The 25,188-nt window shown below is 39.5% G+C and overlaps 1 protein-coding gene across 3 annotated transcripts in view; it reads left to right on the top strand.

The window, feature by feature from the left end:
- Positions 1 to 25,188, top strand: part of GABPB1 (GA binding protein transcription factor subunit beta 1) — a 437,479-nt gene that overhangs the window by 322,536 nt on the left and 89,755 nt on the right. For all 3 annotated transcript variants that reach the window (XM_053717436.1, XM_053717435.1, XM_053717437.1), the window contains exon 8: positions 8,385 to 8,500. In XM_053717436.1, coding sequence (XP_053573411.1) covers positions 8,385 to 8,500 — 116 coding nt within the window. The remainder of the gene's footprint in view (positions 1 to 8,384; positions 8,501 to 25,188) is intronic.

Genomic DNA, 25,188 nt, shown 5'->3' with positions numbered 1-25,188 from the left:
ATTTTGAAGAAACAAATCTCTGCTCTTTCTGTTTTATTTCATAGAAAGATTGCTAAACTTCCTGATATTCACTGTTTTGTTCAGGCTTTGGTTTGTATCAAACCTGTTATTTAATTAACTTCCCCTCCTTGGAGTATTAATTTGGTTTTAAGGATTTTGCAGGCTCCTTCTTTGAGCCTATGCATTCTTTGGATATTAAACTACTTTCTTGGAAAGTGTTGTTTCTTTTGGCTATCTCTTCTGCTGGAAGAGTTTCTGAGTTATCAGCTCTCTATTGTGAGCCTCCTTATCTGATTTTCCATCAAGATTAAGCTGTTTTGCGAACTTAATTCAACTTCCTTCCTAAAGTTGTGAATTCTATCAACATTAGTAGGGAAATTGTTGTTCCTTCTTTGTGTCTTAATCCTAAGAATTCTCTGGAAAGATCTTTACATTCTTTGGATTTCAGAAAGACTTCCAGTCTATTTGTTGTTTTTTTTCTGGTCCCAGGAAAGGTCAGAAAGCCTTTGCCATTACTTTGGCATCTTGGTTAAAGCTTTTTGATTCACAAAGCTTATTTGGAGGTGGGGCAGTCTCCGCCTCAGAGAATTACAGCTCATTCTACTAGATCAGTTGTTTCTTCTTGGACTTTTAAGAATGAAGCTTCGGTTGATCAGATTTGCAAAAGCAGCAACTTGGCTTATTTTGCATACATTTACTACATTTTACCATTTTCATGTATTTGCTTCTTTTGAAGCAGTCTTTGGTAGAAAGTTCTTCAGGTAGCTGTCTCAGTTTGATTCTACTGCTTATGATTTAAGTTTTTTTGAAGTTTATAAGAAAAACTTAATTATTGTTTGGATTTAATTTCTCAGCGGAAATGGCTGTTATTTTAACCCTCCCTCTCTAGTGACTCTTCTGTGGACTTCCACATCTTGGGTATTTTATCCCATACATCACTAGCTCATGGACTCTTGCCACTTACATGAAAGAAAACATAATTTATGTAAAAACTTATCTGATAAATTAATTTCTTTCATAGTGGCAAGAGTCCATAAGACCTACCCTTTTTTGTGGTGGTTATGTTTTTTTTTGTATAAAAGCACAATAGGTTTTCCATTTCGTCTTTTTTGCATGTTTTTTTACTCCTTTTTACACCTCACTACTTGGCTATTCGTTAAACTGAGGAATGAGTGTGGTGGGAGGTGTATGTATAGGCATTTGAGGTTTGGGAAACTTTGCCCCCTCCTGGTAGGAATGTATATCCCATACGTCACTAGCTCAAGAAATGAGTCCCACTGATTGACCAGCAGTCCTATCTAAATGTTGTCTATGATCTTTAAGAGTGGCAACATTTACTAAAGGATTTGGAGGATAGGAGCATATTTAATGCTAGTACCATGTAATCTCATGAGTAATCTCATAAGGAAGAGATTTGACCCCAATCAGTTTTTTTTTATCCAAGGGATTTACAGTCCTACCCTAGATTTCATATCCCTAAACATATTTTTCTGGATTCATCTCTCACAGATTTTTTTTTTCCCCTTAATCAAGGGTTAGTTTATGACTAACCAGCAAAGCAACATAGCTCAGAAAATCCGTACACAATCTCCAAACTCCAATCACTGATACAAGTGGCAGTGGGAGTGAAGCTAAAAAAAGCTATGGATGGCCCAGAGGGTCAAAAACACTGTGGCGCGGTACAAGCCAAATGGCTGGGCCAGCTGGGCAAAACAAATCAAGACAAAAAGGCAGCACTCCAGTGATGTTACGAAATAAGCATCTTTATTGAAACATCGTAAAAACAAAAGTGTCCAGCAGGGAAAAGGAAAAAAACCTTTACGTGTTTCGTGCTCTGCAGCACTTAATATACATACACAGAGGTGATATCCAGAGCAGCATCAGTGGTGCTCGCTGTGCGCGGCGATGGCGTCACCGCCACGCGCCGACAACAACCCCATGTGGCCATGGCAATGGCCAGAGGAGCGGAGGCGGTGTGGCAGAGGATGTGTCTCTGCATACAATGAGCTACATCCTCAGTGCATGGAGGCAGTGAGGCTTTTGGTTGCTGCTTCAGTCGCAGTTTCTTTAGCCCCCTCTTTACTCAAGACCCCTTTTAATTGCTATGCTATATTAGTAGTTAATGACATTTGACACACAGATTGCTTTGGATTTCTCCGTCAGTCAATATTTTCTTAAAAACACAGTCTGTCTTTGTCCCTTGGGACATCCTTCCTTCATTAGTCTTGGTCTATTGTACCGACGAACTTCAGTCTCTCAGGCTGGGGGGTGGTCTGAGTTTCTCGAAGATCATGGCAGTGGTCTACATAAATTATCATGGGGGTTAACTGTCGATCAGTCTATTCATGAGTGGTCTCTACATGAATTATTTTATATTGCTTATTGATCCAATTGGCTTACAGGACATAGTTCTAATGGCCTCTCGCTTAAATCACACTTTCTAGCTATTGTGCAAGATCAAAAGATCCTAGGTCCACATATTAGTTACCTTGGTATGTCCATGAGACTTTCATCTAGCATACTCATTTCCTTTTTTTTTTCTTTCTTTTTTTTCTTCCAAGAGTTTTGGATCAAACGGGAGTCAACGTTAGTAATTTTAGTTGCTGTAGCCTGGCACCGCAGGACTTAGTATGCGGACCTAGTGCAGATGTCCTTTTGCTTTCCATAGCTCTTTTCCTTTGACACAGATTCTGTTGTCTCAAAGTTCTCTTTTTTTATTAAGATCTCAAATTGTTATTTAATGGCGTCTAGTTTTGGAGATTTATTTGAATCAGTCATTGAATCTTTAATGCAGGCCTGAAAGCCTGTAAAACAAGAGATTGGAAGACATACTTTAAATGGTGTTCTTCCAGAGTGTTTTCTTTGTAACCTTTAAAATTCCTAGAAACCTTCAGATTTCAGGATGCCCTGGTCAAGGGTTTGCCACTATTGTCTGCCTTATCTTTTTTCATAGGAAGTTAGCTAAACTCCTGAGGTTCAGACTTTTGTTCAGGCGTTGGTAAGAATTAGGGCACTGATGGAACCCATTTTTCCACCCTGGAATCTGAACTTACTTTTCTATATATTACAAGGTTCTTCTCTTGAACCTTTGCATTACATTTCTATTGTCTATTAACTGGGAAAGTACTCTTTCCTTTAGCAATCTCTTTAGCATAAAGAGTTTCTAAATTTTTAACCTTGTCTGTGATTCTACATTTATCCCTATCACAAGGTGAGGGATATACTTTGTACTAAATATTATTTTCTTCCTAAAGGAAAATACCAATCAGAGATTTATTCCTTCATTGTGTTCAGATCCTGCTAACCCTAGGTAGCGGATATTACATAATCTGATTAGATGTAATAGTAACAGATTAATTGGCACTGGGATATAGAGGGTTATAGAACTCTTGGTGCTGTCCCTTTAAAGGGACACTAAACCCCAAATTTTTCTTTCACGGTTCAGTTAGAGAATTTAATTTTAAACAACATTCAAATTTACTTCTATTATCTAATTTGTTTTATTTTTTAGATATCCTTTGTTGAAGAAATAGTAATGCATATTGGGTGAGCCAATCACACGAGGCATCTTTGTGCACCACCAATCAGCAGCTACTGAGCCTATCTAGATATGCTTTTCAGCAAAGAATATCAAGAGAATTAAACAAATTAGATAATAGAAGTAAATTAGAAAGTTGTTTAAAATTGCACACTCTTTCTAAATCATGAAAGAAAAAAATTGGGTTTCATGTCCCTTTAAGTATATAATTAATAATGGGAAGGGGAAAGAAATGGATAAAGAAGGGGTTAAATAGCACTCATTCCTAACAGCTTGTAATATAGTGCTGCTAATATGCAACTAAATAATCAGTAACAATTATTAAATATGCTGGCCATTTCAGCTAAGTGAGAAATTGTTAGATTGCTGTTTACATTAACGTTAATGTAAACAGCAATCTCACAATTTCTCACTTAGCTGGAATGGCCAGCATATTTAACAGTTGTTACTGATAATTTAGTTGCGTATTAGCAGCACTATATTACAAGCTGTTAGGAATGAGTGCTATTTAACCCCTTCTTTATCCATATCTTTCCCCTTCCCATTATTAATTATAATCTGATTAGTGTTCTATCTCCAAGCAACTATAGATTTCAGTTAAACTTCTAGCTTATTTTTTCACTACTAATTCTAGTAAGGGGCAGAAAGCTAGTAAGGCAGCGTTTGCCTCTTAACACCTTTCTAAGAGCATTACAGCTCTTTCTTCAAGAGCAATTGCAACATTGTGGTTTTTTGAAAGATTATATAGTATCTCACAAAAGTGAGTACACCCCTCACATTTTTGTAAATATTTTATTATCTTTTCATGTGACAACACTGAAGAAATGACATTGTAAAGTAGTGAGTGTACAGCCTGTATAACAGTATACATTTGCTTTCCCCTCAAAATAACTCAACACACAGACATTAATGTCTAAATCGTTGGCAACAAAAGTGAGTACACCTCTAAGTGGAAATGTCCAAATTGGGCACAAAGTGTCAATATTTTGTGTGGTCACCATTATTTTCCAGCACTGTCTTAACCCTCTTGGGCATGGAGTTCACCAGAGCTTTACAGGTTGCCACTGGAGTCCTCTTCCACTCCTCCATGACGACATAACGGAGGTGATCGATGTTAGAGACCTTGCGCTCCCCCACCTTCTGTTTGAGGATGCCCCACAGATGCTCAATAGGGTTTCGGTCTGGAGACATGCTTGGCCAGTCCATCACCTTTACCCTCAGCTTCTTTAGCAAGGCAGTGGTTGTCTTGGAGGTGTGTTTGGGTCGTTATCATGTTGGAATACTGCCCTGCGGCCCAGTCTCTGAAAGGAGGGGATTATGCTCTGCTTCAGTATGTCACAGTACATGTTAGCATTCATGGTTCCCTCAATGAACTGTAGCTCCCCAGTGCCGGCAGCACTCATGCAGGCCCAAACCATGACACTCCCACCACCATGTTTGACTGTAGGCAAGACACACTTGTCTTTGTACTCCTCACCTGGTTGCCATCACACATGCTTGACACCATCTGAACCAAATACGTTTATCTTGTTCTCATCGGACCACAGGACATGGTTCCAGTAATCCATGTCCTTAGTCTGCATGTCTTCAGCAAACTACGGGCTTTCTTGTGCATTATCTTTAGAAGAGGCTTCCTTCTGGGGCGACAGCCATGCAGACCAATTTGATGCAGTGAGCGGCGTATGGCCTGAGCACTGACAGGCTGAACCCCCACCCCTTCAACCTCTGCAGCAATGCTGGCAGCACTCATATGTCTATTTCCCAAAGTAACCTCTGAATATGATGCTGAGCACGTGCATACAACTTCTTTGGTCAACCATGGCGAGGCCTGTTCTGAGTGGAACCTGTCCTGTGAAACCGCTGTATGATCTTGCCCACTGTGCTGAACCTCAGTTTCAGGGTCTCGGCAATCTTCTTATAGCCTAGGCCATCTTTATGTAGAGCAGCAATTCTTTTTTTCCGATCCTCAGAGAGTTCTTTGCCATGAGGTGCCATGCTGAATTTCCAGTGACCAGTATGAGAGAGTGTGAGAGCGATAACAGTCACATAGTAAACAAACAATGTGTGTATCCTAGTTCTAAAAATCTGTCTTGAGCATGATTGTATACAAATAGATGTAACATGTAAATATATGTGACATGTAAATGTTAACCAGAAATGCAGAAATTCAGAACATCGATGGAGGAACAGATGTAAGAATATAATAATGTGAAGATAAGCATGAAAACGAAAATATGCATAGCGCGTCTGACTTAGACCGCAACATGAAACAACATGCCGTGTAAGACTTGGGGAACGGTACAAAGCATTATAACCCTCAGTAGACAAAATTCATCAAAGTAATTTGAGCCCATTAGATGTTAATACATAAATGAGTAAATGCATTAAGCAGTGATTACTTACAGGGCCAGTATGGTGTACGCCAGAACAAGAGTCCCACTGACCTTCCTGAGGGGAGTCACGTGTCATCTAGACCCACTCAAAGGCCGATGTCTGCATTGCTATGGCAACGCACCGTTTAATTCTGTATTTAGCTCCGCTGGGAATAACACCCAATCAGAAGAGCGGATCAGGTGGGCGGGTCCGACGGGCGATGTGTGGTTATAGCGAGACTTGGCCTCTAAACATAGTGAACACAGAGAGAAATCATAGTTATTTACCATAGCAGGTTAATCACTATACAATACCTATTGCCCAGAAGCCCTGCTGCTAGAAACTCCCTGGCTCCACCGATTTATATACCGCCTAAGTTTTATAAAATACTTAAAGTAGGGGGATATTTGTAACACTGCCCAGTGAAATATTACTCGTTGAATGGGCAATGCACAAAAGGGCTTACACCAGGAGAGATCATTTTTGATTAAACTAGCTATGTCAATAAGTTAGTAAACACCTGGGCCATATTATCAAGTATTTAAAGGGGAGACTACTATATTTACAAAGTCAGAGGATTAAAATAAGAAAAGGATTAAAAAAGGAACCCTTCAGGGATTACGCATAAGAATAGCTACCCTATCTATTGTACATATGTATAGTTAATAATTAATACAGAGGAAACAGCAACCATTAAGGCTCCTGTAGTGAAACAGCTCCTATAATGAAAAGGGGGGCTCTCATACGGTATACAACAGATCATGGACCCTCATTGTCCAGAATAAAGGAACCTAGATGTCATAAAAACAGTGCCAGTCTATAACCGTATTCAGTCCATTCGTTTGCACAGTATTCAAACGGTGGATCCACCTTGCTTATGTTTGCAGGAGTATCTTATTCCGATCACCCCCATGTTTCAGAGGGGGGGTATGGTCTATCAGGATGAATCATAGGTCATTCACCGTATGACCAGCCTCAAGGAAATGCCTTGCCACTGGCTGGTTGCTCTTCCTGTTCTTTATGGCGTTCCTAATATCTGTGGTTCTCAACCAAAGTGACCTCAAGGCCCGGTTAATTTGAGCTGGACATGTCCAGGGCCCGGTAGTTTTATTTATATATATATTATTCAAAATAACACCTTGTGTATCAAATCAGATTCGCTTAGATTTCAAACTATACTGAAGTTGTTACGCACTTTCAAACAGATCCACTTAGATTTCAAACTATACTGAAGTTGTTGTGCACTTCCAAACAGGGAGCTTGCTTTTGTACTAGTTACATCTGCATTCTACTTCTTTTTCCATATATATATATATATATATATATATATATATATATATATATATATATATATATATATAATCAGCCAGGCAAATAGGACCTGGGCCGAGGGACCAGCAAGTAGGGGGGCCCACAAATGGCATCTCCACGGATCCTGGTGCGTTCCTTAAAGGGACACTGAACCCAATTTCTTTCTTTTGTGATTCAGATAGAACATGCAATTTTAAGCAACTTTCTAATTTACTCCTATTATCAATTTTTCTTTGTTCTCTTGCTATCTTTATTTGAAAAAGAAAGCATCTAAGCTATTTTTTGGTTTAGAACCCTGGACAGCACTTGTTTATTGGTGGGTGAATTTATCCACCAATCAGCAAGAACAACCCAGGTTGTTCACCAAAAATGGGCCGGAATTTAAACTTACATTCTTGATTTTTAAATAAAGATGACAAGAGAATGAAGAACATTTGATAATAGGAGTAAATTAGAAAGTTGCTTAAAATGTCATGCTCTATCTGAATCACAAAAGAAAGAAAATGGGTTCAGTGTCCCTTTTAAGCTGGAGTTTTCAGTTGCCCTATCAGTAACTAAGCAGTTAAGTGTGGGTTTAGTGGGGGCCCTGGAGTGTGGGGGGTCCTGCCGGGGGTCTGATGCTGTGAGGGCCATTGAGTGTGGGGTCTGGCCCTGAAGGTTGGAAGCCCTTTCTCTGGCCCTTAATGTTGGGGGTCCTGGCTCTGGAGGTTGAGGGGCATGTTGGGGGCAGGGCAGGGAGACTACCATGTTTATTTGCATAACATTGAATACATTTGGGTCAGTGTGAGACAGTTTTCCTGGGGCCTTGATTGGTCTCAGTCTGCCCCTGGTGTGCAGTGGGGTAAGAGTGTGCAGTGGGGGCATGACAGGTCGGGGCCCACCAGCAGGGCTATCACGGCCCGGTACTGGGCCACGGCCCAGCTGTTGAGAAACCAGGTAATAGATGATCTGTGGTTGGCAAACCGTACCCGTGCATCATCCAAGGTTTTGCCAACATAGAATCTCCCACAGCTACAATTCAACAGGTACACCACGTGAGTGGTGGTGCAGGTGATGAAGTGCTGAATAGTAAATCTCTTGTTGATCGATAGATATAAAAAACTTAAATATTAAATATTTTGTAGTCATTGCTTTAAAGATTGTAACTATCTATGTTTTTCAGTGTTAACTGTGCCAGCTACTGATATTGCTGAAGAAACTGTGATAAGTGAAGAACCCCCATCTAAAAGACAGTGTATTGAGATAATTGAAAATCGAGTTGAGTCAGCAGAAATTGAGGTAACTTGCTAAGTGAAATCATAACCGGAATGTCAAATGTATATAAACATATTTTAAAGCACTTATTAATTGGGGGAGTAAGGATATACTTTTATTTATTATAGTAAATGTATAGTCTTGTAATAGGTCATAAAATTATATATGCAAAACATTCCATTAATGTCAGCGTTCTCATTAAATTGTACAATAAAAAAAATGATCAATACATTTTAACTCAAAACATGATCAGAGGGTTAAAGGGCCAAAAGAGTTTTCACACAAAGTTCAAGCTTTCCTGATTTCACATTCAAAGATGATATACCACCTTAACACTTGTTTATATCCCTTTGAGACGTATAAACAACATTATTTCATTCCATACAATCAAAATCTATCAGGATAGATTTTCTAAAAAATGTTAGTTTTTTAATTAAACACTTTTTTTTAGCTTTTGAAAATACATTTTAAGATATTTCTTACTCATTATAATCCATGTGCATTTGCCATGAAAAAAATGTTTTCAAATTGTGTGGTTTTGGGCTTTCTTTCCTATGGCACTCCAATCTATTAAAAGCACAGCTGTTTAAACCAGCTAAACTGTGTAATATAACAGAACATCAGGTTTTATTACACTTAGATTGGCTAAACATACCAGCAACTAGAAGAAACATTTTTCACAGTAGTCAATGATATTAAAGTCATGTGAAAATTATGTGTTCTCGTGGATTGAAATTGCCTAGAATCTGAAAACCCTGAAGATGCTTGTTCAGTACACTTCATGCAGGTTTTCTAATGTATTCAAATACACTCTTTAATATATCAAAAACTTATGTAAGCACTTCTAATTTTCAAATTTTGTAGTGTTTGTTAACCAAAATAGTATACCAGATTTAAGCAAATTGGTTATTGCAATCCAAGTAATACGCATTTAAAGGGACAGTCTACAATTAATTTTTTATTATTTTAAAAGATAGATAATCCCTTTATTATCCATTCTCCAGTTTTGCATAACCAACAGTTATATTAATATACTTTTTACCTCTGTGATTACCTTGTATCTAAGCATCTTCTGACAGACCCCTGATCACATTTTATTTATTATCTATTAAGTTGCATTTTAGCTAATTAGTGCTGTGTTGTGCTGACTCTTAAATAAGTCCCTGGCCGTGAACACAATGTTATCTATATGGCCCACATGACCTAGCAGTCTCCTGTTGTTAAAAGCAAATAAAAAAGCATGCAATAAGATGCTGTCTGTAGTGGCTTAGAAACTGGCAGAAATTTAGAGGTTTAAATGTTATAAAATATATTAAAATAACAATGTTGGTTGTGCAAAGCTGGGGAATGGGTAGTAAAGGCATTATCTATAATTTTAAACAATTTCGGCCAGATTACGATTTCTTTCATGTAATTAGCAAGAGTCCATGAGCTAGTGACGTATGGGATATACATTCCTACCAGGAGGGGCAAAGTTTCCCAAACCTCAAAATGCCTATAAATACACCCCTCACCACACCCACAAATCAGTTTTACAAACTTTGCCTCCCATGGAGGTGGTGAAGTAAGTTTGTGCTAGATTCTACGTTGATATGCGCTCCGCAGCAGGTTGGAGCCCGGTTTTCCTCTCAGTGTGCAGTGAATGTCAGAGGGATGTGAAGAGAGTATTGCCTATTTGAATTCAATGATCTCCTTCTACAGGGTCTATTTCATAGGTTCTCTGTTATCGGTCGCAGAGATTCATCTCTTACCTCCCTTTTCAGATCGACGATGTACTCTTATATATACCATTACCTCTACTGATTCTCGTTTCAGTACTGGTTTGGCTTTCTACTACATGTAGATGAGTGTCCTGGGGTAAGTAAGTCTTATTTTCTGTGACACTCTAAGCTATGGTTGGGCACTTTTATATAAAGTTCTAAATATATGTGTAACATTTATTTGCCTTGATTCAGGATGTTCAACGTTCCTTATTTTCAGACAGTCAGTTTCATATTTGGGATAATGCATATGAATAATTGAAATTTTCTCTTACCTTAAAATTTGACTTTTTTCCTGTGGGCTGTTAGGCTCGCGGGGGCTGAAAATGCTTCATTTCTCCTGTTAAGTGTAGTCAGTCCACGGGTCATCATTACTTATGGGATATTAACTCCTCCCCAACAGGAAGTGCAAGAGGATCACCCAAGCAGAGCTGCTATATAGCTCCTCCCCTCTACGTCACACCCAGTCATTCTCTTGCACCCAACTAATAGATAGGATGTGTGAGAGGACTGTGGTGATTATACTTAGTTTTTATATCTTCAATCAAAAGTTTGTTATTTTAAACAGCACCGGAGTGTGTTGTTCCTTCTCAGGTAGAATTTGAAGAAGAATCTACCTGAGTTTTTTGTATGATCTTAGCGGGCGTAACTAAGATTCATTTTGCTGTTCTCGGCCATTCTGAGGAGTGAGGTAAACTTCAGATCAGGGGACAGCGGGCAGGTTCACCTGCAAAGAGGTATGTTGCAGTATATTATTTTCTGAGGAATGGAATTGACTGAGAAAATACTGCCAATACCAATATAATGTAAGTTCAGCCTTAAATGCAGTAGTAGCAACTGGTATCAGGCTGTTATGTATATATGTTTACACTTCAGTATTCTGGGGAATGGCACTTCACTGGGACAATACTGTATGCATATAACTTTTAGCCTATCTTGCAGTGGGAACGACTAGCAGCAGGCTTTTTAATAACATTTCATATTGTTAGATTTTAAACGTTTGCTGGTATGTTAAATCGTTTAATTATCTGAGGTACTTGGTGAAAAATTGTTTTGGGCACTATTTTTCCACTTGGCTGTCGTTTATTTTAAATTTAAAACAGTTTCACTGAACTTCCCTCACTGTTGTGTGTGAGGGGGAGGGGCCTATTTTGGCGCTTTTGCTACGCATCAGAAATTCAGTCACAAGTCTGTTTCTCTCCCTGCATGATCCGGATCGTCTCTACAGAGCTCAAGGGTCTTCAAAACTTATTTTGAGGGAGGTAATCACTCACAGCAGACCTGTGAGATTGTGCTTTGACTGTGATAAAAAAAAGTTTGTATTTTATACATTTTTTTCTGCTATTAAGGGTTAGTTATCCATTGCTAATGGGGGCAATCCTTTGCTAAATTTATGCCTTTACCGGGAAATATTTGGTTTTTATAACTTCTCCGGTTCATTGTTATTCAACTGTCATAGTTCTTTTCTGTGCTTCTTAAAGGCACAGTACGTTTTACATATTACTTGTAAATTGAGTTGAAAAGTATTTCCAAGCTTGCTAGTCTAATTGCTAGTTTGTTAAACATGTCTGACTCAGAGGAATATCTCTGTGCTATATGTGCAAAAGCCAAGGTGGAGCCCAATAGAAATTTATGTACTAATTGCATTGATGCTACTTTAAATAAAAGTCAATCTGTACAAGTTGAACATCATTCACCAAACAACGAGGGGGAAGTTATGCCGACTAACTTGCCTTACGTGTCAGTACCTGCATCTCCCGCTCGGGAGGTGCGTGATATTGTAATGCCGAGTACTTCAGGGCGGCCATTACAAATCACCCTACAGGACATGGCTAATGTTATGACTGAAGTTTTGTCTAAATTACCAGAACTTAGAGGTAAGCGAGATCACTCTGGGGTGAGAACAGAGTGCGCTGATAATAATAGGGCCATGTCAGATACTGCGTCACAATTTGCAGAACATGAGGACGGAGAGCTTCAATCTGCAGGTGACGGATCTGATCCAAATAGAGTGGATTCAGACATTTCAAATTTTAAGTTTAAACTAGAAAACCTCCGTGTACTGCTAGGGGAGGTATTAGCGGCTCTGAATGATTGTAACACCGTTGCAATCCCAGAGAAATTATGTAGGCTGGATAGATACTATGCGGTACCAGCGAGTACTGACGTATTTCCTATACCTAAGAGGCTTACAGAGATAATTACTAAGGAGTGGGATAGGCCCGGTGTACCCTTTTCCCCCCCTCCTGTATTTAGAAAAATGTTTCCAATAGACTCCACCACACGGGACTTATGGCAGACGGTCCCTAAGGTGGAGGGAGCGGTTTCTACTCTGGCTAAGCGTACCACTATCCCGGTGGAGGATAGCTGTGCCTTTTCAGATCCAATGGATAAAAAGTTAGAGGGTTACCTTAAGAAAATGTTTGCTCAACAAGGTTTTATATTGCAACCCCTTGCATGTATTGCGTCTGTCACGGCTGCGGCCGCATTTTGGTCCGAGTCTCTGGAAGAGACTCTTGACTCAGCAACTATAGATGAGATTTCAAACAAGCTTAAAATCCTTAAGTTAGCTAATTCATTTATTTCAGATGCCGTAGTACATTTAACTAAACTTACGGCTAAGAATTCCGGATTCGCCATTCAGGCACGTAGAGCACTGTGGCTAAAATCCTGGTCAGCTGATGTTACTTCTAAATCTAAATTACTTAACATACCTTTCAAGGGGCAGACCTTATTCGGGCCCGGTTTGAAAGAAATTATCGCTGACATTACAGGAGGTAAAGGCCATGCCCTGCCTCAAGACAGAGCCAAACCTAGGGCTAGACAGTCTAATTTTCGTGCCTTTCGTAACTTCAAGGCAGGAGCAGCATCAACTTCCTCTGCACCAAAACAGGAAGGAGCTGTTGCTCGCTACAGACAAGGCTGGAAACCTAACCAGTCCTGGAACAAGGGCAAGCAGGCCAGAAAACCTGCTGCTGCCCCTAAGACAGCATGAATTGAGGGCCCCCGATCCGGGAACGGATCTAGTGGGGGGCAGACTTTCTCTCTTCGCCCAGGCTTGGGCAAGAGATGTCCAGGATCCCTGGGCGTTAGAGATCATATCTCAGGGATATCTTCTGGACTTCAAAACCTCTCCCCCAAAAGGGAGATTTCATCTTTCAAGGTTGTCAACAAACCAAATAAAGAAAGAGGTGTTTCTACGCTGTGTACAAGATCTTTTACTAATGGGAGTGATCCACCCGGTTCCGCGGTCGGAGCACGGACAGGGGTTTTACTCAAATCTGTTTGTGGTTCCCAAGAAAGAAGGAACCTTCAGACCAATCTTGGATTTAAAGATCCTAAACAAATGCCTAAGAGTTCCATCGTTCAAAATGGAAACTATTCGGACAATCTTACCCATGATCCAAAAGGGTCAGTACATGACCACAGTGGATTTAAAGGATGCCTACCTTCACATACCGATTCACAAAGATCATTACCGGTATCTAAGGTTTGCCTTCCTAGACAGGCATTACCAGTTTGTAGCTCTTCCATTCGGACTGGCTACGGCTCCAAGAATCTTCACAAAGGTTCTGGGCTCTCTTCTGGCGGTACTAAGACCGCAAGGAATTTCGGTGGCTCCGTACCTAGACGACATTCTGATACAAGCGTCAAGCTTTCAAACTGCCAAGTCTCATACAGAGTTAGTACTGGCATTTCTAAGGTCGCATGGGTGGAAGGTGAACGAAGAGAAGAGTTCTCTCTTTCCACTCACAAGAGTTCCCTTCTTGGGGACTCTTATAGATTCTGTAGAAATTAAGATTTACCTGACAGAAGACAGGTTAACAAAGCTTCAAAATGCTTGCCATGTCCTTCATTCCATTCAACACCCGTCAGTGGCTCAATGCATGGAGGTAATCGGCTTAATGGTAGCGGCAATGGACATAGTACCCTTTGCACGCCTGCATCTCAGACCGCTGCAATTGTGCATGCTAAGTCAGTGGAATGGGGATTACTCAGATTTGTCCCCTACTCTGAATCTGGATCAAGAGACCAGAAATTCTCTTCTATGGTGGCTTTTTCGGCCACATCTGTCCAGGGGGATGCCCTTCAGCAGGCCAGACTGGACAATTGTAACAACAGACGCCAGCTTACTAGGTTGGGGCGCTGTCTGGAATTCCCTGAAGGCTCAGGGATCATGGACTCAGGAGGAGAGTCTCCTTCCAATAAACATTCTGGAATTGAGATCAGTTCTCAATGCCCTTCTGGCTTGGCCTCAGTTAACAACTCGGAGGTTCATCAGATTTCAGTCGGACAACATCACGACTGTAGCTTACATCAACCATCAGGGAGGGACAAGAAGCTCCCTAGCGATGATGGAAGTATCAAAGATAATTCGCTGGGCAGAGTCTCACTCTTGCCACCTGTCAGCGATCCACATTCCGGGAGTGGAGAACTGGGAGGCGGATTTCCTAAGTCGTCAGACTTTTCATCCGGGGGAGTGGGAACTTCATCCGGAGGTCTTTGCCCAAATACTTCGACGTTGGGGCAAACCAGAGATAGATCTCATGGCGTCTCGCCAGAACGCCAAGCTTCCTTGTTACGGGTCCAGGGACCCGGGAGCGGTCCTGGTAGATGCTTTGACAGCACCTTGGACCTTCGGGATGGCTTATGTGTTTCCACCCTTCCCGATGCTTCCTCGATTGATTGCCAGGATCAAACAGGAGAGAGCATCGGTGATTCTAATAGCGCCTGCGTGGCCACGCAGGACCTGGTATGCAGATCTAGTGGACATGTCATCCTGTCCACCTTGGTCTCTGCCTCTGAGACAGGACCTTCTGATTCAGGGTCCTTTCAAACATCAAAATCTAATTTCTCTGAAGCTGACTGCTTGGAAATTGAACGCTTGATTTTATCAAAGCGTGGATTTTCGGAGTCAGTAATTGATACCTTAATACAGGCTAGGAAACCTGTTACCAGAAAGATTTACCATAAAATATGGCGTAAATACTTACATTGGTGCGAATCCAAGAGTTACTCATGGAGTAAGGTTAGGATTCCTAGGATATTGTCTTTTCTACAAGAAGGTTTAGAAAAGGGTTTATCTGCTAGTTCCTTAAAGGGACAGATCTCAGCTCTGTCCATTCTTTTACACAAACGTCTGTCAGAAGTTCCAGACGTTCAGGCTTTTTGTCAGGCTTTGGCCAGGATTAAGCCTGTGTTTAAAACGGTTGCTCCACCATGGAGCTTAAATTTAGTTCTTAACGTTTTACAGGGTGTTCCGTTTGAACCCCTTCATTCCATTGATATCAAATTGTTATCTTGGAAAGTTCTGTTTTTAATGGCTATTTCCTCGGCTCGAAGAGTCTCTGAGTTATCGGCCTTACATTGTGATTCTCCTTATCTGATTTTTCATTCAGACAAGGTAGTTCTGCGTACTAAACCTGGGTTCTTACCTAAGGTAGTCACTAATAAGAATATCAATCAAGAGATTGTTGTTCCATCATTGTGTCCTAATCCTTCTTCAAAGAAGGAACGACTTCTACACAATCTGGATGTAGTCCGTGCCCTGAAATTTTATTTACAGGCAACTAAAGATTTTCGCCAAACTTCCTCCCTGTTTGTCGTTTACTCTGGACAGAGGAGAGGTCAAAAAGCTTCTGCTACCTCTCTCTCTTTCTGGCTTCGTAGTATAATACGTTTAGCCTATGAGACTGCTGGACAGCAGCCTCCTGAAAGAATTACGGCTCATTCTACTAGAGCTGTGGCTTCCACTTGGGCCTTTAAGAATGAGGCCTCTGTTGAACAGATTTGCAAGGCTGCAACTTGGTCTTCTCTTCATACTTTTTCCAAATTTTACAAATTTGACACTTTTGCTTCTTCGGAGGCTGTTTTTGGGAGAAAGGTTCTTCAGGCAGTGGTTCCTTCCGTATAAAGATCCTGCCTGTCCCTCCCGTCATCCGTGTACTTTAGCTTTGGTATTGGTATCCCATAAGTAATGATGACCCGTGGACTGACTACACTTAACAGGAGAAAACATAATTTATGCTTACCTGATAAATTCCTTTCTCCTGTAGTGTAGTCAGTCCACGGCCCGCCCTGTTTTTTATGGCAGGTCTAAATTTTTAAATTATACTCCAGTCACCACTGCACCCTATAGTTTCTCCTTTCTCGTTTGGTTCTCGGTCGAATGACTGGGTGTGACGTAGAGGGGAGGAGCTATATAGCAGCTCTGCTTGGGTGATCCTCTTGCACTTCCTGTTGGGGAGGAGTTAATATCCCATAAGTAATGATGACCCGTGGACTGACTACACTACAGGAGAAAGGAATTTATCAGGTAAGCATAAATTATGTTTTTATCGCGGACTTTCTTGGCGCAAAATTTTTCTTGTCATTTCCGGCATCATACGTGTCGCCGGAAGTTGCGTCATTTTTTTGACGTTTTTGCGCCAAAAAATGTCGGCGTTACCGGATGTGGCGCCATTTTTGGCACCAAAAGCATTTAGGCGCCAAATTATGTGGGCGTCTTTTTTGGCGCTAAAAAATTTGAGCGTCATTGTTGTCTCCACAATATTTAAGTCTCATTATTTATTGCTTCTGGTTGCTAGAAGCTTGTTCATTGGCATTTTTTCCCATTCCTGAAACTGTCATTTAAGGAATTTGATCAATTTTGCTTTATATGTTGTTTTTTCTATTACATATTGCAAGATGTCTCAGATTGACTCTGAATCAGAAGCCACTTCTGGAAAAACGCTTAACTGAGTTTCAGTTCTACCAAAGCTAAGTTCATTTATTTTAAATGTTATAAATGTTTATCTTTAGCTATGGTTTGTAATAAGTTATTATGTTATACTTTTACATGCGGAATCCATTAGTATTTATGCTTTATATATTTACATTCGGAATCCATTAGTATTTATGCTTTATATATTTCCTTTCTTACAAGAAATATTTAGAAGATTTTTAAGAAATATTTTTCTGATTCTATTTTAAAGGCTTTGTCTGACTTCGTGCCTTCTATTAAAATTTTTTTAGGTCTTTTTTCACTTCTTTTTTAATTATTGAAGTTTCAAATGACCAACAACATACTGATTTATCCTTCTCTGATGATGTTTTTTTCTTTTTCAGAAATTTTCTTCATCAGATATTGACACTAACAAATCTACTTTGTTATTATTTTTCCATTATTAAAGTACATTTGTTCTTTGTTGAAAAGGTGTTGATTATTTTGGATATTAAGGTAACTAGTTATTTAAGACTAGCTGACATTATTTCTGCCTATTTATTTCTTCTGTGTTTTCAGAGGTTTTCTTTCCAATTCCCCATACTAGGGAATGGAATAGGCTGAGAATTTTCTTTTATTTCCTCTTCAAAGGTTTTAAACTATATTCTTTGCCAGCAGTTAAACTCAATTTGGAGGGTTCTCCAATTTATTGGGGCTATCTCTAATTCTACTAATTATGCTATTGTTTCTATAGCAAAATAGTATTTATTTTCCTTTAGATAGTTGTATCTTATTTATGGAAAATTATTTAGTTTCAGGTACTTTTCTTGGTCTTGTGATTTATTTGGATATTGCAATTGCTTCATTTTCTCTGTTTACTTTAAGATCAAGTATCAGATTATGATTTATTTTAGCATTGTTAAAGGGACAACATTTACTAGACTAGGTGCTGTTGCATTTGTCTTGTTGTTTTGCATTTATTGATTATGCAAGTCCACTGTATTGGCTGATCCTTTAAACTGGACTATCATGCTAATAATTTCATTTGTGTCTTCATTTTATTGAATATTTTCGCAAATGAGGGTTAATCTATGTATTTAGCTTTTTTAGCTAGAAGAATTTTGTGATTTTTAAAAAAAAAAATTAAAAAAAAATCCATATTTCTTTTTTTCTAAGATAATCAATTATTTGTTTTATAATTGGATTCAATTCTTAACTGTTACTCTGGGCTTCAAGATTGAGTTCTAAGACTAAAACTTTAAGCTTATACTGGTTTGGTTGTTTTTATTAAGGAACGTATTCCTGAATTCTTTCCCAAGTAACATGTCTATAATTGGAGTTCGAAATCAGCTCCCTAATATTGCGATGTACGTGCCGTATTCCAGCTTGGCTGGTAAGGGGCAGGTTAAGGTTTCTTTGAAATTTATTTTGTCCAAATTTCTTTGATTTTATTCCAGTAAGGCTAACACTTTTTTTAACTGTGTTTCTGTCCTATATATTTTGGGTACTGTTGAAGCATGGCTGGGCACCCATGGGGTTCAAGCGCTGCTCAGACCTGGAATCTTCTGGGGTATTTCTTCCAGTTCCTTTTTGAGGAACCGGGTTTTGGAGTTTTATTCAAACTATTTTGCCTTTTTATGGTCATTGATAGCATTATTTGTTTTCATTAGATACAATAAATGCATATCTTCATTTTTCTGTTTTCATTCAGATTATTTTCTGAGGATGCGGAATCTCATATGATTTACTTGCTCTTCAGGTCATAGTTAGAGGATCATTTTTTCAAAAGCTCTTGATTCCTCACACAAGGGTCACCTTTTTTAGGTTTCCAGATAGTTTGTGTCACTGTCCTTGTCTCTATCAGACAAGGGATCATTTTATTGGGTTCCGTCTATCGGTTCCTTTAGTCTCTATTATTTCCTTCAGTTGCTATATATGCATAGAAGTTTTAGGTCTTATGGCCACTGCATTGGATTCAATTCCCTTTGCTCATTTTCACTAGAAAGAACCTTTCCAGTCTTTTGTAAGTGTTGTTTCTTCAAAAACATGGTTAGAGGATCAATTTACCAAAAAGTTCGTTTGATTCCTCAGACAAGGGTAACCTTTTTAGGTTTCCTGATAGATTCAGTGTCCTTGATTCTGTCTCTGACGGACAAGAGGCGTCTGAAATTGGTTTCAGCTTGTCGAAACCTTCAGTCTCAATCTTTCCCTTCGGTAGCCTTATGCATGGAAATTTTAGGTCTTATGACTGCTGCATTGGACGCGATCCCCTTTGCTCGTTTTCACATGCGACCTCTTCAGCTCTGTATGCTGGACCAGTGGTGCAGGGATTATACAAAGATATCTCAATTAATATCTTTAAAACCGATTGTTCGACACTCTCTGACGTGGTGGACAGACCACCATCGTTTAGTTCAGGGGGCTTCTTTTGTTCTTCCAACCTAGACTGTGATCTCAACAGATGCAAGTCTGACAGGTTGGGGAGCGGTATGGGGGTTTCTGACAGCACAAGGGGTTTGGGAATCTCAGGAGGTGAGATTACCAATCGACATTTTGGAACTCCGTGCAATTTTCAGAGCTCTTCAGTCGTGGCCTCTTCTAAAGAGAGAGTCGTTAATTTGTTTCCAGACGGACAATGTCACAACCGTGGCATATGTCAATCATCAAGGAGGAACTCACAGTCCTCTGACTATGAAAGAAGTCTCTCGAATACTTGTATGGGCGGAATCCAGCTCCTGTCTAATTTCTGCGGTTCATATCCCAGGTATAAAAGAATCTGAATACGTGGAGTGTAGGTGGCGCTAAAAGTACACTAAGTATACCTAGCTATGGGTTAATAAACTAACGTTAAAAATAGCCCAGCAGAATATATATCTTAGGAAAGTTCCATATAAATTAGCGTGTAAACTATCTGGTTAAAAAAATGGAGGTACATGCAACTGAATATGAATTTTGTACAAATTTATTCTTAGTTGAAATAGTATAAAAAAATAGTATAAAAAACCATCAAAAATTCTCTCATACAAATGGCCCACACTCTTCACTCGCAACAACTTCCAAGTCTAAATAGCTACCACAAAGAATAATAGCAATACTAGAACAATTTAATACTAAAATAATGTTAAAACATTGTGGTGATAAATACAGTGAAAAGACAGTCGTCTAAGATCAATATGCACAATTGAATATTTTAAGCCGTTTGATTATACTATGACTTTCTGGTTGGGGTTCTATTTCCTTTACAAGTCTCTGCTTGTTATCACTTTCTCTTATTACGGCCACATTCGAACAAACAAAGGCCTGTCTCCAATGGGCTATGGCAACCCGTAAAACAAATAGTTCTTGTTATAAGCCCTGTCACAGAGGAGAATCCAGCTTTCACCTTTGCAAAAATGGGGAGTTCCTCAGTTTGAAGTCTGCAGTCTTATGCAAATGGGGGCGGATTCCCCAGTATCAGATCAGCAATCTTTTGAGGGTTCCTAAATAGGAACAATAATAACAAACACCAGAGTCTATTTTTGTTAAAAACCCACAGACAATCTTAGTCCGGTTTGAATGTTACTTAGCGGGGAGTTATTGACAATACAGATACTCTCACCTGCTGCTCCTTGTCTGGGTATGTCAGCTCCTGTATGGATTTGTTGTTTAGGATAAGTTGCGGACCTCCTAGTCCCTGAATGTAACTTTCTTCACTTGCGCAAGTCTTATCTAAGTTACCTTTGTACCACAGCCTCTCAATGATTCTCTGCTCTTTAAGTACTCCGTACGCAGAGTGGGTTATTGCTGTATATCCTCCTTGTTTGTCTTTCACCTTTCTACGCGTTTCACCCCTAAGGTGTGGAGCTTTTTTAACAAAAATAGACTCTGGTGTTTGTTATTATTGTTCCTATTTAGGAACCCTCAAAAGATTGCTGATCTGATACTGGGGAATCCGCCCCCATTTGCATAAGACTGCAGACTTCAAACTGAGGAACTCCCCCTTTTTGCAAAGGTGAAAGCTGGATTCTCCTCTGTGACAGGGCTTATAACAAGAACTATTTGTTTTATGGGTTGCCATAGCCCATTGGAGACAGGCCTTTGTTTGTTCGAATGTGGCCGTAATAAGAGAAAGTGTTTAACAAGCAGAGACTTGTAAAGGAAATAGAACCCCAGCCAGAAAGTCATACTATAATCAAACGGCTTAAAATATTCAATTGTGCATATTGATCTTAGACGACTGTCTTTTCACTGTATTTATCACCACAATGTTTTAACATTATTTTAGTATTAAATTGTTCTAGTATTGCTATTATTCTTTGTGGTAGCTATTTAGACTTGGAAGTTGTTGCGAGTGAAGAGTGTGGGCCATTTGTATGAGAGAATTTTTGATGGTTTTTTATACTATTTTTTTATACTATTTCAACTAAGAATAAATTTGTACAAAATTCATATTCAGTTGCATGTACCTCCATTTATTTAACCAGATAGTTTACACGCTAATTTATATGGAACTTTCCTAAGATATATATTCTGCTGGGCTATTTTTAACGTTAGTTTATTAACCCATAGCTAGGTATACTTAGTGTACTTTTAGCGCCACCTACACTCCACGTATTCAGATTCTTTGATTTTCAAACTACCTAGGAAGGAGGTAGTATCAGAGGTTGGCAAAGTGGGTTGAGTCTAGCGCTCCACTCAACTATTTTTTATATCCCAGGTATAGACAATTGGGAAGCGGATTATCTCAGTCGCCAAACGCTACATCCGGGCGAATGGTTTCTTCACCCAGAGGTATTTCTTCAGATTGTTCAAATATGGGGACATCCAGAAATAGATCTGATGGCTTCTCATCTAAACAAGAAGCTTCCCCGGTATCTGTCCAGATCCAGGGATCCTCAGGCGGAAGCAGTGGATGCATTGTCACTTCCTTGGAAGTATCATCCTGCTAATATCTTTCCGCCTCTAGTTCTTTTTCCAACATTGTAAAGGAGCGTTCGTTTATTCTGCTGGTGGCTCCAGCATGGCCTCTCAGGTTTTGGTATGCGGATCTTGTCCGGATGGCCACTTGCCAACCGTGGACTCTTCCGTTAAGACCAGACCTTCTATCGCAAGGTCCTTTTTTTCCATCAGGTTTATCAAATCCTTAAATTTGAAGGCATGGAGATTGAACGCTTGATTCTCAGTCATAGAGGTTTCTCTGACTCGGTGATTAATAATATGTTACAGGCTCGTAAAACTGTATCTAGGAAGATATATTATCGAGTCTGGAAGATTTACATTTCTTGGTGTTTTTCTCATCATTTTTTCTTGGCATTCTTTTAGAATTCCTAGAATTTTACAGTTTCTTCAGGATGGTTTGGATAAGGTTTGTCTGCAAGTTCCTTGAAAGGTCAAATCTCTGCTCTTTCTGTTCTTTTTCACAGAAAGATTGCTAGTCTTCCTGATATTCATTGTTTTGTACAAGCTTTGGCTCATATAAAACCTGTTATTAAGTCAATTTCTCCTCCTTGGAGTTTGAATTTGGTTCTGGGGGCTCTTCAAGCTCCTCCGTTTGAACCTATGCATTCGCTGGACATTAAATTACTTTCTTGGAAAGTTTTGTTTCTTTTGGCCATCTCTTCTGCTAGAAGAGTTTCTGAATTATCTGCTTTTTCTTGTGAGTCTCCTTTTCTGATTTTTCATCAGGATAAGGCGGTGTTGCGAACTTCTTTTAAATTTTTTCCTAAGGTTGTGAATTCTAACAACATTAGTAGAGAAATTGTGGTTCCTTCATTGTGTCCTAATCCTAAGAATTCTAAGGAAAAGTCGTTGCATTCTTTGGATGTAGTTAGAGCTTTGAAATATTATGTTGAAGCTACTAAGGATTTCCGAAAGACTTCTAGTCTATTTGTTATCTTTTCCGGTTCTAGGAAAGGTCAGAAGGCTTCTGCCATTTCTTTGGCATCTTGGTTAAAATCTTTGTTTCATCGTGCCTGAGTCTAGTCGGGTAAAACTCTGCCTCAAAGGATTACAGCTCATTCTACTAGGTCAGTTTCTACTTCCTGGGCGTATAGGAATGAAGCTTCAGTTGATCAGATTTGCAAAGCAGCCACTTGGTCTTCTTTGCATACTTTTACTAAATTCTACCATTTTGATGTGTTTTCTTCTTCTGAAGCAGTTTTTGGTAGAAAAGTACTTCAGGCAGCTGTTTCAGTTTGATTCTTCTGCTTATAATTTCAGTTTTTTTCATTATAAGATTTAAACTTTCTTTTGGGTGTGGATTTATTCCTCCCTCTCTAGTGACTCTTGCGTGGAAGATCCACATCTTGGGTAGTCATTATCCCATACGTCACTAGCTCATGGACTCTTGCTAATTACATGAAAGAAAACATAATTTATGTAAGAACTTACCTGATAAATTCATTTCTTTCATATTAGCAAGAGTCCATGAGGCCCACCCTTTTTTGTGGTGGTTATGATTTTTTTGTATAAAGCACAATTATTCCAATTCCTTATTTTTTATGCTTTCGCACTTTTTTCTTATCACCCCACTTCTTGGCTATACGTTAAACTGATTTGTGGATGTGGTGAGGGGTGTATTTATAGGCATTTTGAGGTTTGGGAAACTTTGCCCCTCCTGGTAGGAATGTATATCCCATACGTCACTAGCTCATGGACTCTTGCTAATATGAAAGAAATGAATTTATCAGGTAAGTTCTTACATAAATTATGTTTTTTGCGTTAGAAGCTATGTGGTGCTAGCGAGCAGTTTTTTCTCACCGCTCACTTACCTGCAGCGCTGGTATTACAGGTTTTCATAAACCCGGCGTTAACAGGCAAGAAGTGAGCGTTGAGCAAAATTGTGCTTTTTACCGCACTCCAATACCAGCGCTGCTTACATCAGCGGTGAGCTGCTTGTACGTGCTTGTGCACGATTTCCCCGTAGACATCAATGGGGAGAGCTGGCTGAGAAAAAGTCTAACACCTGCAAAAAAGCAGCGTAAAGTTCCGTAACGCAGCCCCATTGATTCCTATGAGGAAATAAAATGTATGTCTAAACACCCCTAATCTTACACTTATTAACCCCTAATCTGCCGCTCCGGAGATCGCCACCACTATAATAAACATATTGACCCCTAAACCGCCGCACTCGCACCTTGCAAACATTAGTTAAATATTATTAACCCCTAATCAGCCGTCCCTAACATCGCCGCCACCTACCTACATTTATTAACCCCTAATCTGCCGCCCCCAAGACTATACTAAATGTATTAACCCCTAAACCTAAGTCTAACCCTAACACCCCCTAACTTAAAGGGACACTGTACCCAAAAATTTTCTTTCATGATTCCGATTGAGCATGCAATTTTAAGCAACTTTCTAATTTACTCCTATTATCAATTTTTCTTCATTCTCTTGCTATCATTATTTGAAAAAGAAGGCATCTAAGTTTTTTTTTTGGTTTCAGTACTCTGGACAGCAATTTTTTATTGGTGGATGAATTTATCCACCAATCAGCAAGGACAACCCAGGTTGTTCATCAAAAATGGGCCGGCATCTTAACTTACATTCTTGCATTTCAAATAAAGATACCAAGAGAATAAAGAAAATTTAATAATAGGAGTAAATTAGAAAGTTGCTTAAAATTTCATGCTCAATCTGAATCACGAAAGAAAATTTTTGGGTACAGTGTCCCTTTAAATATAATTACAATAAATCGAAATAAAAATTAATATTATTACCTTACGCCTAGATTTAGAGTTCTGCGTTAGCCGTCAAAAGCAGCGTTAAGGGGTCCTAACGCTGCTTTTTACCGCCCGCTGGTATTTAGAGTCAGTCAGGAAAGGGTCTAACGCTCACTTTCCAGCCGCGACTTTTCCATACCTCACATCCCCTTACGCCAATTGCGTATCCTATCTTTTCAATGGGATCTTCCTAACGCCGGTATTTAGAGTCTTGGCTGAAGTGAGCGGTAGACCCTCTACCGACAAGACTCCAGCCGCAGAAAAAAGTCAGTAGTGAAGAGCTTTATGGGCTAACGCCGGTTTATAAAGCTCTTAACTACTGTGCTCTAACGTACACTAACACCCATAAACTACCTATGTACCCCTAAACCGAGGTCCCCCCACATCGCCGCCACTCTAATAAAAAATTTTAACCCCTAATCTGCCGACCGCACACCGCCGCCACATACATTATCCCTATATACCCCTAATCTGCTGCCCCTAACATCGCCAACACCTACATAATATTTATTAACCTTTAATCTGACCCCCCCAACGTCGCCGCTT

The sequence above is a fragment of the Bombina bombina genome, chromosome 6 (assembly GCF_027579735.1).
Source record: "Bombina bombina isolate aBomBom1 chromosome 6, aBomBom1.pri, whole genome shotgun sequence".
Taxonomy (NCBI): domain Eukaryota; kingdom Metazoa; phylum Chordata; class Amphibia; order Anura; family Bombinatoridae; genus Bombina; species Bombina bombina.
Note: the sequence above shows the minus strand (reverse complement) of the source record. Positions and strands in the feature narration are given on the sequence as shown.